Here is a 13,750-nt window from a genome sequence, read left to right on the forward strand (position 1 = left end):
TGTTGTGGTCGATGGTGTCAAACGCTGCACTGAGGTCCAACAGAACGAGGATTGAGACCAGTCCATTGTCAGCAGCAAATAACAAATCCTTTGTGACTTTAACTAGTGCAGTTTCAGCGCTGTGGTGGGCTCTGAACCCTGACTGGAAAACTTCAAATAAGTTATTGTCCTGTAGGTGTGCAACAAAGTTGTTTAATTACAACACTTGGGTTAGGGGTTAGGGTGTAAGACACAGGGAAATGTTTAAATTGGTTTATAGTTCACCAACAGGTCAAGATTAGGCTTTTTCAATAGTGGTTTGGTGGATTCGGGACTTAACAAACGGCTGCCCTTTGTCTTCGGTTCTGTTAATTGTTTTATGGACAGAATTTCTAGACACAGTCAGGGGTCGGAGGGTGTCCGGTTTGGGGACCACAGGATCTAATCTCAGATGTTGATGTTGTCCTGATGGCTTCCTCAAGACAGTTTGCAGTCGAGTGCAAAGCAGCTGGGATGAAGCTCAGCACCTCCAAATGCAAGGCCATGGTTCTCAACCGGCTTGCCCTCTCCAGGTGGGTGGGGATTATTTGCCCCAAGTGGAGGAGTTCAAGTATCTTGGGGTCTTGTTCTCGAGTGAGATAAGGATGGAGGGTGAGATTGACAGTCGGATTGGTGCAACGTGTGCAGTCATGCTACGTTCCTTCCCTCACTTATGGACATGAGCTTTGGGTAATGACCAAAAGGACAAGATTGTGGATTCAAGCGGTCAAAATGAGTCTACTACACCTGCGACCCAGCCCCGGATAAGCGGAAGAAAATGGATGGATGGATAAAACATAACCACTTTCTAATGAGATATTTATTATATTAAGAATATGATCTATGTTTAGGGGGAGAATGTCTTTGAGGAGTGGAATTGGGTCTAGGACACAAGTTGAGGTTTTAGAGGACATAATGGCTGAAGTTATCTCTGCTTGATCAACAGCAGTGAACCTTTCTAGTGTTACTGATGGATTTAATGGGACACTAGTTTTACATCTTGGGCTTGCTCATAGCTAATAGTGGGAGTAATTTCATTTAGTTTATCTCTAATTGTTTTGATTTGTTTTTATACATAGAAGAAAATCATCAGAGCTGAGAGTAGCTGAGATTGAGGGCTCTACTGCACTGTGACAGTATGTTACTGGCTGGCTACAGTGCTGAAAATAAATCTAGTCTTATTTCTGTTAACCACTATCAAATTTGAATAGTATCTGGTTTGGGCCTTCTTATTAAGTCAATAGGCAGATTGTCCATGCTTTTTGGGATTATTCCGTGTGATAGCGACAAAATGGTCTTTCTAATTTTCTAACTCTTTGTTTATGTGAACGCTGTTCTTCGTTGTACTATGGGGGGTTACGTTTTGGCCCAATTACCTACTGTTTTAACAGAGCTGCAACATCAAGAGCAGACTTCAGAGAATTCATGGTCAAGTTGACATATTGATCACTTACACTGGGATCACATGTCACTGAATATTGGCTTTATTATTTCTTTAAACTTTGAGATAGATTTTTCCTTTTCATTTTTATTTTTTTCTGTGGGGCTGGATAATCTTTAAGAATAAACTGAAAGGTAATTAGGTTATGTTAGAACAAGATCCAGAGTGTGCTTGTAACTGTGGATCGGTTTATTTACATTCTGGTCGAAACAATGCCGTTTAATACAGCGCTGAAGCCATTACTGAGATAGCCACTAACATTCACATGGATATTGAAAACTATCTCTATTTCATCCCAGTCTAACACTAAGTTTGATTTAAAGTCTGAGAACTCTGTTATAGGGACCAGAAGGTTGATAGATAACAATGAATAAGACTCCTTTTTGGTTTCTCCAATTTGGACAAGTGATTGATAACGTGAGCCTTTCAAATGAGTGAAATGTATTGTTCATTTTAAGACTCAAGATTAGACTTGAGTGTGAGATCACTGCCACACCACCATCTCGGCCTGTGCTCCTGGCGGTCTGAAAGTTAAAATGGGTGGGTGGGGTGGACTCATTTAGTTTTACATATTCATCTTCTTGAAGCCAAGTTTCAGTTAGAGCTGGAAGATCTATGTCATAATTGATTTAATCATTAAGTTATTTGGAGTATTGGATTACCTAACTTTTAGCAGTCTACATTTTACATGCTCATTTATTTGTTTATAAGTAATTTGGTCTGACACCTAAAATAGCTTTTCTGAGATTTGACTTTTTGGACACACATAGTCTCTATTTGCCTTGAATCTGAACACATAATTTGTGATAGAGTAGGCAAGAGTTCAGTGACAGAGCTGCAGTCTTACACTGCGGTAGGACTCATCTCTGTGTGGTCACTTAAAACAAATAAGGCTATCGGTCAAATTCTGAACTAAAAGGGATGTACCCAGGGCCGGCCCAGCCTATAAGCAAAGTAAGCAGCCGCGTAGGGCCCCGAGGCGTTAGTAGGGCCCCCAATCTGGCAACCCGTCTTATGAGAAGTGCAAGCGCAGCGTGCGCCACTAGTGTAGTAGCGCTGCTGGCGCGGCAGCGCACACAGCGGTAACATAACGCACAAACTGCATTTATTTGTAATGACAATCTGGCAACCAAGACACCAAACCTGCGCTGATTGGTCAACTTCATTGTGCGCGAGCAGAACAAGAGCAAAACATAAACCCAACAGAACGTGGTCCTCATGTCCAGAGGAATATATCTCCCGGTGCCGAAAAACGAAAGAAGAAACTTCTTGACGATGTAAAGAAACTGCAAACTCAACAACACTCTCCAGGTATTGAACTTCTCTTACAAAGAGACGGTTAATGCTGCTGTTTGAAACAACACGATTCTGTCACGTTAGTTCGCTCAGGCTGGAGGCGACGAGAGCTCTGCCCCGCGCACAATATGTGTGTGAATGAAAGATAATAAGCTTCACATTTACACCAGCCCCGTAGTGTTAGCTGCAGGTGAGGCCGGTGAGGTGGCGTCTATGCCCCGGGTCACTAAGAGGCGGAGATCCGGTCCGGACGAGCGCCGTCTCGTCCAGAACCTCTGACGTGAGACTTTGGAGTGAACAGTGTGCGGCCCCTGTCCCGGGCCCCTGTCCCGGGCCCCTGTGCAGCCTCAGTCAGAGATGAGCGGGTTTGAGTTTACGTCCCTCTCTCTCACATCACCATGTGTGAGATCAATCGTGACTCGTGATGTCTGTTTTACTTTGACTTCTTAAAGTGCAATGAGAGGAATGTAAAGGTTTATGCACGTAAGGTCCATCAGCCAATCACATCGCAGCATTGTTTCATGCAGGAGTCCAGTGTGTGATGTTCAGATCAGAACAAACATTTATATTGTTGTTTATTAAATTAACTTTTAATAGAGCAATAAAACATTTCAATTTATTTAAAAATCATCATTAGACTATTTGTTATAAATTGATAGTGAAAAATAACCAGACATATTATAATTATGTCTGTTATAGAATAATACTATATTTTTTTTTCAAAAGTGGCAAAGTTGCAGAAACGCAGTCTCTTCACTATAGCTAGGTTTGGACCTTCACTTCTCGTTCTGTTCATTCTCTGGGAATAACATGTTTGCACTGTTTTATCAGTGTTAATTGTTAATCAAGCAACGCTTATGCCATTTGTTTAATTTAATATAACTTGTTTTGTCACTTTGGCAAGAAGGAACAGTTGGGAGCTGTAAAAGATAAATTAGTAAGGATAACTATTACTTTTACATTTTCAGTTAAAATGAATCAATTTGACCATAATTATTTTTCATAGCCAATATTGGATTTAGTAATTAAGTACACTAATGTATTAATAACTGGCTTTAGTCATTTTCTCCTGGCACAGTTTCATCACATCATCATTTTATAGCATTACAACCTCAACATTTTACTCTTACTTTAGCCGGCTGGACCACATTAAAATGCACCAGAAGACCCAAAAAAGGTCTGAAAATTTCTGGGGGAGAGCCCCCAGACCCCCTATTCATTAGTTTAAACTAATGTGCTAATGTGGCTGTCGACCCTTAACGCCCACAAATACGCCCAAAAACATATCTGGGATGTGTGTTATTTGTACAGGGAGTAGAGGTGATGTCAGCGGAATACCAAGTTGCATTGTGGGATTTAAGTTAGCAATATTTGAGCTTGTGAGGCGTTGGCAAACAGGCAAACAGATGCCTTGGATTTTTGGTGAGCTTTGTTTGCGTTGAAGAAAGTTCCCATATGTGAATTGTTTACTGACAATGGCAATAAAACTGATTCTGATGACATGGTGAGGGGCCCCCAAAAATGTTTTCGCTTAGGGCCCCCTGAAGGCTTGGGCCGGCCCTGGATGTACCCTCTAAGGTCAGACGGATTCCATCCCTGCGTATGATCCCAGGCTTTCCCCAGAACGCGCTCCAGTTGTCAACAAAGACTACATTGCACAAAGGTGCATTATAGTACTTGGTGGTGTAGGGTCTGCCACTTGATTATCTCTGGATGAAGATGCTTTGCCTAGACACATTATGGTATTAAACTTGTATCTCATGTATATGAATAGTGGCATGCTGGTAACATGCATGTTTTTCAAGGTATTTTGGCCAATAAAAACACGTTATTAGTTCCTATTATGGAACATTTGACGTATCAGATGAACTGATTGACCAGCAATGAATGCAGTCCTAGATAATAAACTCTGTTTTGGAGACTGAAACTGTAATGTTACATTAACAGATTGAAGAATAACGAATAAAGCCTTACACGTCACAACTGAGAAACACTAATTCAAAGTTAGAGTCGGCAGGTGCCTTCAAAGGCATTTAAGGCCGCAGTGGACCAGGTTAATTGGTTCTAAAGAACAAGACGCAGTCATAGGGAACAATGAAGCACTGAGCCAGATGTTTGCATTCAAAGTTTCTGGAGCCGGCAGTTGTTTTCCTCTACTTTTAGCTACTTAGATCCTGTGCTTTGCCTGTGGGCCACAATTCTCCTTAGTCTCGGTGTCTGAGCTGGTGCAATCATTATGTCTTAGTTTGGATTGCATGGATATATCTTGTATTCCTATTCTAATTCTTATTATTTCTACACAGATTGTGTATTATAGAACCATGACTTGATAATGTATTAATAAACTATAATGATTGTGTGTAGTTCAGCTTGTAAGTGTACAAACGCTTCTAAATCAAATGCTTCCAAAAGTAGGCACCATCTCTCCAGCTTCCGCCCCAGTTGAGTATACACATGACCACTAGATGGCAGCCTTACTACACTACTGCATGGATCAGAACACTCATGTTTGGCTGCCTGAGCGGTGGCTCAGTAGGGGACCTGTATTTGGAGGGATATCTATTGGTCTGTTTCCCTCAAACTCTGACCCCTTGTGCTTCAGTGCAAAAATACGCAGAGAACAGGCTGGATATGGAGTGTCTTCTCTTCAGTGTATTTTTAATAAATGTATGTAAAATGCCTTAAGTAGCAGAATTTCAGCTACTGCTCGATGGATGACTCACTAAAATGCTGTGAAATGACTCAACCCACACAAACACGCATTTTTGAGCTCTACACTGACACACACTTTCCTCAGACCACATCACATGCACATAACCACCCAGTACACACACCAGGTAATTATATACCTGTACGTTCACCTGAACATTTAACATGGATCCAAGTATGCATTCAACCTTTTTGTATTTTTGTAACTGGTTGGTACAATTGCAGTTTGTGCACTTCAAAACCTGAACATTGTTTTTTTTTTTATTTCATTTTACAAAACCATTTCAGTAACAGTTTTTATCATTCTGTTTATACTTCTAAACACTTGCACCACTAGAGGGAACTACTGGACTCATTGGTTATTTAATGAAAGTACACATTAATAATATATTTTGGATAATTATGTTTAACTGGACTATAATGAGTAAATCCCCTTAATGCTTGTTTTCGATATTCATGAAATGTGATTTGTGAGTTTCTAAACCATAATCTGAAATTGGCCTGATGGTGATGTGCACTATTTAAAATATCATTTTCTACATGGACGCACTAATGTAGTTTGTCTAATTGTCAGAGGTGCAGTGGACCATTGGTTGGGGCTCGGTGGGTTACGTTTCTGTGCTGTTGGTTGTACTGTAATCTTGTTAGAGTGATCTGCTCACACCACGACTGCCCTGAGATCAATAACTGGCTTGTGGTTGAGTTTAGGGCGGCACACGCAGCACTCTTCTAGAAGTCCAGGATGCTCCACCTGCTTTTTTAATCACGACCTACTCTGTTTTAGAAAGTTCTTCAGATTTATCTTTACTCACAAGGCGGTACTGTTTTATAAATATGTCACTGTTTACAGGCAGAGGTCTTTTAAGGGGTTTGTGTCATTTTGACATGGAGAGATATTGCCATGATTCAATAGTAGGAGTGAATATCTTGATATTTGTTGGTGTATCTTGATAACGATAATCAGACAATATTATGTCAATCAAGACATTTTTTTAAAACGTGTCTTTAACGTATTAGTTGAGGTTTAATCATTAGACTAATGTGATCAATCGCAGAAGTGCAGAAATATCTCCTTATAGTCCTATTTGATGTATTTTTTTGAGCTCTTTTAACTTTTTTAATATACTGATAATGTGTTTTATTCAAAACGACACTTACAATATAATCTAAATTCTGTTATATTGCCCACTTCTATTTATTTAAGTCATAATTATTAATTAGTTGTTGTAGATTGGATGTAGATTTGGCGTGCATTGTAATTGAGCCTTGTAAGTTACTTCCTTGCTGGAATCTTTCTGTATCATCCTCTCCTCTCAATCGCTCACCTTGTATTGTACCGTCTCTCTCTCTCCTTGCTCTCCTCCTCTCCGCCGGTGTTGCACGCTCAGTCTTCGCCAGCTCGCCGAACTGCGCGGACCTGCACCCCCACATCTCATTTGAGCGTTGCTTTTGCTCAGTCTCTTTCTCTCTTCCACCTCCTCCTCTGTCTCTGGCTATGACGGCTCACACCGGCCACCGCTCGTCCCGTCCGCGCATTAACATGGACAAGTGCATCTGGGATATTCGTGATTGATTCCTCGCTTGTTCTGCTGTTCGTAGGAAAACGCAGCAGAAAGAAAGGAGGAGGGGGGCCGCCAACCTCCTGCACCCCCCCCTCCAAGCTTCCCCCCTCAACCAGGCAGAAAAGAAGAAGGCTTTTTAATTAAGCCAGCTTTGGATTTATTGAACTAGAAAAATGAGGGATTTGGGAGTGCTCGGCGAGATGCCGGCCAGGAGAGGACTGCGCGTGAAGGCAAGGCTGAGACACGACTTGCCGCTTCTCCCGCTGCTGCTGCTGGGGCTGCTCCTCGGGGCTCTGTCGCCAACAAACGGTGAGTTCAGACCACTCTCAATGGATTAGGAGTGCTACATCACAGTAGTTTGAGTGTGTGATGCAGAGAACAGTTGCCCTCATAGCCGACTTCCCTGTGTTTTAGCACGAGAGATGTTGGCACACAGAGCACACATCAGGATGGCTTTGGGAGACGATGGATCACGTCTAAAAATTATGAATTGTGCCCAACTTTGAAATGGGTACAGCTTGTGAATAGCGGAGGCATACTCTGTTTAGGACTTGGTACATCAAACACTCTGGTCTATTTATATCCCATTGAGCCCATTCACCACCAGAAAGAGTTTATCATCCGTTTCGGTTGAACAGAGTTGGCTTTTCTCTGAATAAAACAATTTATTCAAGGAAATACAATACATAGTTGTCTAAAAAGTTTTAATCAAATACTTCCCAAGAGTTTCTCCTGTGTAACTTGGACTTGATGGTGAATAGCATTTGAAATACATAAACATTCTATTGTACCTTACTAGAGCCAAGTTTCCTCTGGAGATGATTCGTGTGAGTGGATGTGATGGTATGACAGGGCACTGATGCAGCGTGTCAGCAGCCTGTTTGCAGTGGTGACGAAGCTGGCATGGGGAGTCTGATGGGGAGATGGAGGCACAGAGGATGAACATGTTAGCGCTCTCCTCATTTTGTGTTTTTTTTTCTGTTTATCAATAGCCGCTCTGTGTGCCCACAACCCCAGCCCCCAACACCAAATCTGTCAGATCCTCAGTGTTCCCTATTAATAAAGCAGACTATGGTGGTCCCCCATAGTCTAATTTTGGCCCCTCCGAAACAAACTGAAAAATAATTGGTAATACAAATTATATTTTATGATTGTGTTATTTTCATAATTGTTTAGAAGTAACTATATTTATTCTGTAAATATATATGTATGTGTGTGTGTGTGTATGTATGTATATATATTTATATACGTATATATAGTCTCCGTATAATCCTGTGGGTATCATCGGATCCTACGTCACATTGGGTCACTGGTTTTAGCAGCATTTATAATATATCTGCAACACTTTTTTCTGTTTCCATGCCTAGCTCATTAACAACTATACATTTTGACTAAATAGACTTTCTTTTCCACATTATTCTTGTAATTTGTATTCTACTGTATAGCTAATTATTGATTTTCTTGAAAATGTCACTTTAAAATGTCAGGGATCTTCAGACATGAACTGAAGTGCAAATTCTGTGCCCAGTGAGAAAGGGGATGTTTTGTGGGTGAATGTTGAATGTGCTTTTTGTATGCAGAGTGTGTCAGGTAGAAATGGTTAGAATTGTCTTGCTGTTTGAAAAGCTCCCTGTGTATTTCTACCTGCATTGCCAAACTGGTTTCTTATTTGAGTAGGCATAAACATAATTTTAATCTAACTGGTTGTTGTTGCTCAAAGATGCCCTTGCATCCAACTGTCAAGATAATTTTGTCAGCCACAGTTTGGTGCCTTTAAATCGATGTATTGTTGAATGCATTCTGCACAAACAGTATGCCAGCTATTTCTGGCACGTCCAACTCTAAACAAACACAAACAGTGGAGGATAACATGTCTGAGAAGTTCACTTCAGACCACCCTTAGGGCCTTAAAACCACGCTTTAATCACTTGTGCACACAGACACACACTGGCCCTCACTACATCCTTTTTAATGGTCTTTCAAAGGAGGCAATGATTAAAACCCTAAATATGTTCTTGTTTGGTGCATGTAAGGGCCTTTACATTTTAACACTTGGAACACGATTCTTCAAGACAAGAGAGACCATCCTCATGCACCAGTGACAATTAGCTGACATTGAATCAATGCCAAACAACAAGACATTGGAAGTAGCTGTCTGTCCCCCTGCCCGGCATACTAATCTGTCACATATGGGAAAAGTCACACACACACACTCCTGGATGCTCCGGTGGACGAACACAGAGCTAATTACAATGACGCTGTTCAAGCTTACAAAATGTCCCTCAAATAATGCAACCAAAAATGTTGAGATAAAGGCAATGATTTTTATATATGTCTTGGTGCACTCAGTCAAGCAATATTTTTATATATTTTATTTTTTTTAATCTCTAACAATTATAAATATACAACTATTCATGTGCAATACTCTGACATAATGTCAATCATATTGGTGCAATATTCCCTGTCCATACAACTGCTGTAAATAAGAGTGTTACTTACCATTTTCTTATTTTCCTTTTAAGCTCTCCTCTTTAAAGAGTGTTTTTTATTTTTATTTTTATTTAAGTCTATAAGTTATCTGTTCTCTCACTTCTGTACCTACTTGTGCGTTGTAACACTGAAATTTCCCCACTGTGTGGACTAATAAAGGCTTATTTTATCTTAAATTAGTTTAAATGAAGCAAGATTACTACCGTCTTTGAGCTAGTTCCAAGCCTGGGTCAATGGAGAGGGGTGTAGTGTAAAATCCATATTTATTCTTATAAATTATTGGATCATTGAGTGTCTGCTTATGTCATAAAGCAGACACCATTTTCTTATATTTTAGGATTGTAGGATTTTTGACGCGTTTCAACTCCTTAACACCGATTTCAACAAGCTAAACCTCTTTACGATCACGTTCACCGTCTTAGGGGGGCTATTGCTTTTGACATTTTTACATACCAGAATATTTTTCAGTATTTGCAAAAGTAAATCGCTAACGCTAATGCTAAGCATTAGCGTCTCTACAGGGGGGAGGGGGTGCAGCCGAGTCACCGAGGCTCTCTCCCTTTTTCCCTGCTTAGGTCTGCGTTCAACACAATCTTACAATTTGTCAGGACAAACAACTATTTGAATCGCAAACTACGCAATCATCAACTGTGAAGTACTGAGCGTCATTGGTATGCCGCAAAACGCAGCAAAAAACAAAAACATTGACGGAAGGGAAGGTGGCCGCGCGGGAAGGCTGAATATTTTTCAACAAATATTGAAAATGTTCAACAACACATGTAGTACTCTGACACACATGTGTTACACACATGCAGTACTTTCACACAAATGCAGTACCTTTTCCACAAATTAGGAACATTACACTTCTTTACACAACTAAACTACATGTTGTTGTTGTTATTGTTGTTGTTGTTGTTGTTGTTTTATGGCGGTTGGCATCCGAGTGTTGCATTACCGCCAGACTTTATTCCTCGTTATTGTTGTTGTTTTATGGCGGCTGGTATCCAAGTGTTACATTGCCGCCAAACTTTATTCTTCAGACTTTATTCTGTGTTTCAAAGCCCATGAGTTCAAAGCACATTAGAACATCCTCTTCCTCCTCATCCTCGGCATATTCTTCAACACACCCCAACTCTATAACTAACTAAACTACATTAAACAACTTGTTGTTGTTGTTGTTGTTGTTGTTGTTGTTTTATGGCGGTTGACATCCGAGTGTTGCATTACCGCCAGACTTTATTCCTTAGACTTTGTCGTAGTCCTAAAAGTTCTTCTTCCAGTGCCTTGACTTCCAGTGCTTTGTCCTCAGACTCTGTCGTAGTCCGTAAAAGTACTCCTTCCATTGCTTTGGTGTTACAAAGCCCATGAGGTCATGATATGTCTTTGTGACTAGAATAGTTGTTGTTGTTGTTGTTGTTGTTGTTGTTGTTTTATGGCGGTTGGCATCCGAGTGTTGCATTACCGCCAGACTTTATTCCTCAGACAGAATAAGAATAACAGGAATAAGAAACCAGAATAAAGAATATTAGAATAAAGTCTAAAGAACAAAGAACAAAGTCTTTAGACTTTAATCTTTAAAGTCTCTTTAGCTCCAGTATTAGTTTGTTTAAGCTGAAGTTGAAACCTTTGTTGAGATCGAGCTACGGTGGTGGACGCTAGGCGGTTGAAGGTGACCCGGTCTGGGAGAGACGGGAGATGGCGGAGGAGAGCGGATCGGTGGTCGAAGACGTTCTGGACGGCGTGGAGGAGCAGCCTTTTCTGGCTGCACGTGCCCGGAAACGTAAAAAGTCCCTTAGCTCGTCCGAGGGTTCTGGGAATGAGCAGCAGGATGAGGCTGAAGCTATTGATATCCGGGGTGAGAGCAGAGTCAGTAAGGTGATCATAAAGCTTGCACAGGATAGTGCATCCTTTAAGGAGTGGAATTCAGTGGCATTGTCAAAGAGCCTAACTGTAGCTGTGGGAGTGATCAAGAGTGCGAGTGTCCTTAGAGATGGCTCGCTGCTGGTTGTGTGCAAGGACGCGGCTCAGCAACGGAAGGCGATTGGAACTAAACGTCTGGGTGGAAAGGACATTCTTGTGTCTGATGCTGAAAGAAACACGGTCAGAGGGGTTATCGTAGGTGTCCCTACGGCGACGTCTGTGGATGAAGTTAAGGAGAATTTGACTGGAGCTAAGGTGCTGGACGCTAGGCGGTTGAAGGTGACCCGGTCTGGGGTAAGATGTGACAGCTTGTCGGTAATGGTAACACTTGAAGGGAGGTGCCTGCCTAGTAAGGTGTTCATTGGGTTCATGTGCCATGACGTTAGGCCATATGTTCCACCGCCCCTGCGTTGCTTTAAGTGCCAGCGCTTTGGGCATATTGCAGCGGTCTGTAGAGGGAGGCAAAGATGTGGTAAATGTGCAGGAGATCACGAGTATGGGAAGTGTGACGTGGGAGCAAAACTGAAGTGCTGTAACTGTGGGGAAGAACATAGCTCTGCCTACGGGGGATGCAGGTTTAGCAAAAGAGCTGCTGAGGTGCATAAAATAAAGGTCTCTCAAGGTATATCCTATGCAGATGCAGTCAAGAAAGTTTCAAGTAATGAGTTTAGAGTAAATACAGAGAGAGGAGCCAGCGCTGCTCCCAGCCAGGGCGAAATGAGAAAGGCCAGCGTGGCTCCCAAGAAGTGTGAAGGTTTCAAGAGATGGGGGTGGGGGTGGTCTCCTGTCCTCGTCCAGTCTCGTAGACGCACGGCTACCAAGCAGCGACATCAGTGGACATATTAAAGCCTATAGAATGAAGCCTGAAGAATAAAGCTGTACGGTGGAAGCACCGAACGTCAAAGAAGGAGAGGAAGATGAAGAAGAGTCTCCCTGGAATAAAGCCGGTTGGTCTCTGAAACAACAACAACTATTCTAGTCACAAAGACATATCATGACCTCATGGGCTTTGTAACACCAAAGCAATGGAAGGAGTACTTTTACGGACTACGACAGAGTCTGAGGACTACGACAAAGTCTGAGGAATAAAGTCTGGCGGTAATGCAACACTTGGATGCCAACCGCCATAAAACAACAACAAAAACAACAACAACAACAACAACAACTACGAAACGTCTGAGGAATAAAGTCTGGCGGTAATGCAACACTCGGATGCCAACCGCCATAAAACAACAACAACAACAACAACAACAACAACAACAACAACTACGGAAAGTCTGAGGAATAAAGTCTGGCGGTAATGCAACAATTGGATGCCAACTGCCATAAAACAACAACAACAACAACAACAACAACAACAACAACATCTATAGGATACAATAACAAAGGCATCTCATGACCTCTTGGGCTTTGTCAAAGCACTGGAAGTCAGGGCACTGGAAGAGGAACTTTTAGGACTACGACAAAGTCTAAGGAATAAAGTCTGGCGGTAATGCAACACTCGGATGCCAACCGCCATAAAACAACAACAACAACAACAACAACAACATCGTACAGCTTTATTCTTTAGGCTTCATTCTATAGGCTTTAATATTTCCACTGATGTCGCCGCTTGGTAGCCGTGCGTCTACGAGACTGGACGAGGACAGGAGACCACCCCCACCCCCATCTCGTCACTCTGATCACTCTGACTCCCCAAAAGCAGACCCCCATCACTCCGACTCCCATTTAGCGCCTTTAGCCTGTTTTCTAAATCTGCCCAATCAAGCTCCTTTGTTCCAAGGAATCTCCCTGCAGCTTTAGCAATGATCCTGATCCTTTCAGTTCTGCTTTGAGTCTGAGCAGCACAGTTTACAACATCCACCATAAAGAGTACAAAATCCTCTCTATCCACAACCAGGGTATTCTCATTAATTCTGGAACCTGCACACTTGGGACCTCCACTCTTGAAACCTTCACACTTCTTGGGAGCCACGCTGGCCTTTCTCATTTCGCCCTGGCTGGGAGCAGCGCTGGCTCCTCTCTCTGTATTTACTCTAAACTCATTACTTGAAACTTTCTTGACTGCATCTGCATAGGATATACCTTGAGAGACCTTTATTTTATGCACCTCAGCAGCTCTTTTGCTAAACCTGCATCCCCCGTAGGCAGAGCTATGTTCTTCCCCACAGTTACAGCACTTCAGTTTTGCTCCCACGTCACACTTCCCATACTCGTGATCTCCTGCACATTTACCACATCTTTGCCTCCCTCTACAGACCGCTGCAATATGCCCAAAGCGCTGGCACTTAAAGCAACGCAGGGGCGGTGGAAC

General features: G+C 42.0%; 1 protein-coding gene across 1 annotated transcript in view; it reads left to right on the top strand.

The window, feature by feature from the left end:
* Nucleotides 1-6,920: 6,920 nt before the first annotated feature.
* Nucleotides 6,921-13,750, top strand: part of LOC140380623 (CUB and sushi domain-containing protein 1-like) — a 357,895-nt gene continuing 351,065 nt past the window's right edge. Inside the window, exon 1 of the mRNA XM_072464482.1 lies at nucleotides 6,921-7,335. Coding sequence (XP_072320583.1) covers nucleotides 7,200-7,335 — 136 coding nt within the window. The 5' untranslated portion in view covers nucleotides 6,921-7,199. The remainder of the gene's footprint in view (nucleotides 7,336-13,750) is intronic.

Source organism: Eucyclogobius newberryi, unplaced genomic scaffold, assembly GCF_026437365.1.
Source record: "Eucyclogobius newberryi isolate DKJ021-1_F unplaced genomic scaffold, fEucNew1.0.hap1 SCAF_5, whole genome shotgun sequence".
Lineage (NCBI taxonomy): Eukaryota > Metazoa > Chordata > Actinopteri > Gobiiformes > Gobiidae > Eucyclogobius > Eucyclogobius newberryi.